The following is a 6000-nucleotide window of genomic DNA, read 5'->3' as shown; positions in this document are numbered from 1 at the left end:
TATAAACCGTTGCTAAGGCAGGGGCAGATGTGCCATGAACTGAGTCCAATTCATTTTTTATCTCATATGGAGTTAAACCCTTTAAATGAAAATGTTTGAATATCGCTCTGAACTCGTTTTTTTTTCATTTTTCTTAACGAACAATTTTTTTTTTCAATTGGTTATAAAATCACGTAAACTCAGAAGATGTGGACTGTGACTGCACCATATATCTAGTCGGGAGTGGTGCTGACTGAAAACAGATGATTTGGAGCGATTCGCGCGCCATCTGTTGATCATTCTAAGGACTTATTGAACTACCCTCGTATATTTTGGTTGATTTAATAAATTTTTCCAAACGAACTATAGCTTTTGATTTTAAAAAACGTCTGTTTTTAGTTCACTGACTATGGAAAGAACATGTTCCGTGAGATTATTAAGGTTCCTGAGCTTCAATGTTGAGAAAAATTGGTTTTTATCTCTAAAATTAAATAAATATAATTTTTACCGATTTAAAATGTAATTTTTCTTGCAAACAAAGCAAAATAGAAATAGTAATGCATATTTTTAAATTTAGGGTGGTAGCTGGACCGGGAAATCTGGAAAACCGGGAAATGACCGAGAATTTTATGTGACCGGGGAAACCCGGGAAATCACAGTGTTAAAAATTTTTTCAGAACTCCTAAATATATTTTAAAATTAATCGAAATTTCCCTACAATTCTTGAAAATCCTGCAAATTAAAAAAAAATCCTTAAAATATTCCATAATTTTTCAATTTTCCTAAGAATCCTAAAAAAATTTTTTATTCTTTTAAGTCTCACAATTCCTAAAAAAATTCTAATTTTTTTGTTTGAAATCTGCAAAAATCTACATTGAATTTTTAATTCGGCTGTAAGTATTTCAAATGATTTCAAGTTCTAAATTTAATTCGGTTCTTTTTAAAACTTCGAAATATATCTTAAAATTACTCTAATATTTTTACAAATAATGAGTGTTCTATTATTATTTATAAATTCAAAATTTTTTTTAATTTGCAGGATTTTCTAAAAGTTATAGTAAAATTCAATTCTTTTTGAAATATATTTAAATGTTCCGAAAAAAATTCAAAATTTATTTTGAATTTGGAAAAATTTAAAACCACTTCTAGATTTCTCAAGATTTTGAAATAAAATTGTAAAACTTTTAAGAGATGCCTAGACTATTTAAAATAAAAATAATTTAACTTTTAATTACAGAACTGTTTAGTTAAGAAACTATTTTTTACAAAAAAGAGGAATTTTCAACGAAATGAATACATTTTTAACCAAATAGTTGAATTTTCTACCAGAAGGACGTTTTTTCAACTAATTACATAAATGTTCAACTAAATATTTTCAATAATGGATGTAATGTTAGTTCAAATTTTATTTTATTAATTTTTAGTTTCTATTTTTTCGTCTCCAAAATGTGTTAAATGGATAGTTGGATTTTTAAACTAAAGAATAATAATTTAAAAAATGGCGTAGAAGAATAGCATAATTTCTGAAAAAAAGTAAATAAAAATTTTTCTACAAAACAGTTTAATTTTGTACGAAATAGTTAAATCTTATATCAAATTCTGGAATTTTCAAGCCAAAAACATCAATTTTCTCTCAAACAGTTGACTTTTTCAACCGTAGAATATGAATTTAAAAACATTAAGTTCAAACCAATAGTTTGAATTTTCAACAAAATAATTAAATTTTCAGTTTACGAAAATATAATATATTAAATATTAATATTTTAAAGTGACTAAAAAAGCTATTTGACTTCAGAATTTATTAATGAATCATTTATTAATTATTTTCGGCAATATTAAATTTCAGAAATAGAAGTATAATTTGTAAATATAAAAGGAAATATAATTTATTTATATAATGCTTCTATATAATAAATAAATATAATTATTATATCTATATATTACAGAACAAGGAATATGATAAATTATAAAATGTTGTTTTCTATTCCAACTAAATAAAAAAAATCTTTAATGTGAAACTTTGTAAATTAATTAGACTTTGTATCGAAGCTAAAATATTTTAACATTTGTATAGTTACGCTTGCAGAAATAATAACAAATCCATGTTGAAATTAAATTCTGATAATTGATAACAAGCAAATAAGTATTATATCAGTTTGTTTTTAAATGTATATAAATATAATTTTCATAAGATTCTTGAGAAAATTAAAAAAAAAAGATTTTTGAATATTTCAGACATATCAGAAAATAATCTGAGAGATTTGAAAGAATTTATTTTATTCTATAGGATTTTACAAAATATTTGGAAAAATTCGAGTTTTTGTAAAAGATGTTTAGGACTTTTAAAAGCTGGGAAGGAATTAAGAAGTATTTGATAAATTTTCGAAAATGTTTCCCAGTCTTCAAATGCTTCTTATCTATTTAAAACGTCTAAAAATTCAAAAAAATATTTTCAACTGACTCGAATTTTTCTCAACATTTTCAAATATCATTCCAAATTAAAAAAAAAAATACTTTATAGTCTTCTGAATTTTTCCAGAAATTTTGAGAATATTTGTTTATTCTCTTGAAACTCTGCATTTCTAAAAATCTTTTAAAGTTTAACATTCATTTTGAATTCATTCAATTCTATGCAATATTTCTTGAATTTTACTCGATTTTTCATTTGTTTTTATTTTATAATTTTACCAAATTGAAACATTTTGCTTTCAAATCTTCTAAACTCTTTCCCGAAAGTGTAGGCAATCATTTAATATGTTTTAAAACCTTTTTTAATTTTCTTTTAAAGTTAATTTTTCAAAATAAAAATTTATTTAAAATTTTCACACGAATATAAGGAATTTTTTTTTAACTTCTAAACCTTATAATCTCCACAAATTATTTTAATATTTCTCGAATTTTTTATTTGTTATGCAAAATTCCAAAAATTGCCTTGCAATCTTTCAGATTCTTCTTTGACGATTTTTGAAATCTTTTAAAATCTTTTAAAATAATCTCTTAAAATTAATTTTTCGAAATAAAAAATTATTTAAATTTTTCTCAGGAACCTGAAAAAATGTCTTACATTTTCGTGAAACTTTACAAAATTGTTTTAAAAAACTCTACAAGTTTTAATGGTTTTTTAATCATTTCAAAACTTCTGAATATCTCTTAAACTTACTCCAATTTTTGTTCAAATAATGCAATATGGCAAATTTTTCTTTAAAATATTTTACACACTTTTTAAAATTTTTAGGAAATAATTCACCTTTTTAAAAATCTTTTTTTAATTTTCTCTTGAAATTCCTTACAGAACAATTATTTAAAAATGGCCCATGAATCTTAAGAACTTTTTTTCATTCTTTTGACAAGGTGACATAATTCAGTTTACCTAAAAAAATGTGTAGGTTCTGAAAAATTACAAAAAAATAGCTCAAAGTTTTCCATATTCTTTTACCCCACATTTTGAAATCTTCAAAACTTAATATTATTCTTTTAAAATAAAATCTAAATCGTTTCTAGTAAACCGTTTTCTCGATACATGTTTAACGGGAATGAGAATATTACCGAGAATATGACCGAGAAATAAATTCTCTGAAAATTTTTGAGAATCTCAGAAATTTATATTAATTAATAGAAAATTGAATTTTTTCTTTAACTTATAAAAAAAAAGAATTGTTTTTTATTACAAATTTATCTGTTTTAGTAAAAAAATTTCTTTTTTGGATAAAAATGTAAGTGTTTGGTAGAGAATATAACTATTTTGTTAAAAATTTATCCTTTTTGGTTGAAAAAAATCGTCTTTTTGTAATGTGTATTCAATTTTTTTTGTAGAAACTTATTTTTTTGTTAGAAAAATTCAAATTTTGATGTTACTGAGTTTACTGGAATCTTTTTTGGATGTAAACTGAAATTCTTTTGTAAGAAAAAATTCTTCTGTTCTTAGATAAAATTCATATTTTTTATAAGAATGCAACTATTTGCTAGAGAATTCAATAATTTTTTTAAAAAGTCGTCCTTTTTGGTTAAAAGTTTGTCTTTTTGATTGAAAATTCAATTTTTCTGATAGGAAATTATTTCTTGTTAAAAAATTCATAGTTTGATCGTGAAAACTCGGCTAAAATCTTTTTCAACAGAAAATTCATCAATTTTTTCACAATTTTTGTTGTTGTTGTTAAAAGTTTAATTATCTTGTTATAAATTAATCTTTTTTGATTGAAAATTCAACTACTTGGGTCAAAGTTAAACTACATTGTGAATTTTTTTTTATTGAAGGATTATGTCTGTTGAAAATTTAACTGTTTAGTGGAAAACGCTTCTTTTTTTTTAGAATTCATTTTCTAACAGAAAATGGAACTTTTCCATTTTTTAGATTGATATTTTTTAGTTAAAAATTCGCGTTTTTTTTTTGTAACAAAGTTATTTTTTAGTTTGAAATTTCCTTTTTTTTGTGTGTAAAAATGCATTAGTTTCGTGGAAAATTAATTTTTTGTTGAACAGTCATATTTTTTGTTTGAAAATTCAATTTTTGTAAAGAAAATTTGTCTTCTGGTTTGAAGATTCAATAATTTAGATAAACTTTTATTTATTTTTTGAGTGAAAAATCTTTATTTGTTGGAAGTTCGCCTTTTTGGTTTTAAAATTCTTTTCTTTTTTTATATAAATTTCATTCTTTTTTTATTAAAATATAAAGTATGGCACTTTTTCGTATCTGTCTTTTCAGGTTGAATATTCAACTATTATTTTAAAAATTCAATTATTTTGTTGAAAATTTCAGTATTTTGTTGAAGCGTTATCTTTTAAAGTAGAAATAATTCTTTTTTTTTCTAAAGTAAATTAATACATTTGAAAATTTTTAATTTGTATATGAAACACTGTTTTATTCCGCTTATAAAATATTCTATGGTAAAAATATCATAAGATTAAAATGCTGGTATTTGAATATTAATGATTTGAAATGAAAAATTAGTCAAAGAAAAATCAGAGAATTTTGAATATGTCACGCTTCTAAGTTTTTCCCAGAGAAACAGAAGAAAAAAATCGGGAAACTTTTGAAAATAAATTCTTGCGACCACCCTATAATTACAAATATAGATAATTGTTTGTAAAAAGTATATTTGTTGTCCAGGTAAAGCACAGGGTAGACGCCTTAGTTAGCGCAAATCACTACGATCCAAAAAGTATTCGCGAAGTGGCTGAGGACGTGACTAAAAGGTGGCAGGCGCTCGTTACTTGTGCGGAGGAAAGACACAAGCTCGTTACAGCAAGCATAAATTTCTATAAAACTGCAGAACAAGTTCGCTCCGTGTTGGACAGTCTCGAGCGAGAATATAGAAGAGACGAAGACTGGTGTGCTAATGGAGAAAAAGGTGTGCAAGTGCTTACTTTAGTGGGAAAGCATCAGGAACAGAAGGAAGCATTCTTGAAAGCCTGTACTTTGGTACGTCGGACAGCTGAAACTTTTCTAAAATACACAAATCGGAGTCTGCAGTTCTACAGTTATCAAGCAACTGGCTCCGAAAATAAAGTTAAAAGTAAGTTTGTCATGCTCTATAATCCTCCCTTAAAACCTTCACCTTTACCAGTGCATCCTCCCCTAAAACCTTTACCAATACATACCCTCTTCAAATCGTTACCAATACATCCTTTCTTAAAACCTTTATCAATGCCTCCTCCCTTAAAACCTTTAGCAATATATCCTCCCTTAAAATATTTACCAATACACCCTTCCTTAAAACCGTTACTAATACATACTCTCTTAAAATCTTTACCAATACATCCTCTCTTAAAATCTTTACCAATACATCCTCTCTTAAAACCTTTATCTTTACCAATGCTTCATCACTTAAAACAATTACCCATACATCCTCCCTTAAAATCTTCATCAATGCATCCTCTCTTAAAACCTTTACCTTTAATAATGCCTCCTCCCTTAAAACCTTTACCAATACACCCTTAAAACCGTTACCTTTACCAATGCCTCCTCCCTTAAAACCTTTAGCAATATATACTCCCTTAAAACCTTTACCAATACATCCTCCC

At 25.2% G+C, this 6000-nt stretch overlaps 1 protein-coding gene across 6 annotated transcripts in view; it reads left to right on the top strand.

The window, feature by feature from the left end:
• The window catches only part of LOC117177557 (triple functional domain protein), a 293847-nt gene that overhangs the window by 71489 nt on the left and 216358 nt on the right, over positions 1-6000 (top strand). For all 6 annotated transcript variants that reach the window (XM_033368361.1, XM_033368360.1, XM_033368359.1 and 3 more), the window contains one exon: positions 5087-5492. In XM_033368361.1, coding sequence (XP_033224252.1) covers positions 5087-5492 — 406 coding nt within the window. The remainder of the gene's footprint in view (positions 1-5086; positions 5493-6000) is intronic.

The sequence above is a fragment of the Belonocnema kinseyi genome, chromosome 7, assembly GCF_010883055.1.
Source record: "Belonocnema kinseyi isolate 2016_QV_RU_SX_M_011 chromosome 7, B_treatae_v1, whole genome shotgun sequence".
Taxonomy (NCBI): Eukaryota; Metazoa; Arthropoda; class Insecta; order Hymenoptera; family Cynipidae; genus Belonocnema; species Belonocnema kinseyi.
Note: the sequence above shows the minus strand (reverse complement) of the source record. Positions and strands in the feature narration are given on the sequence as shown.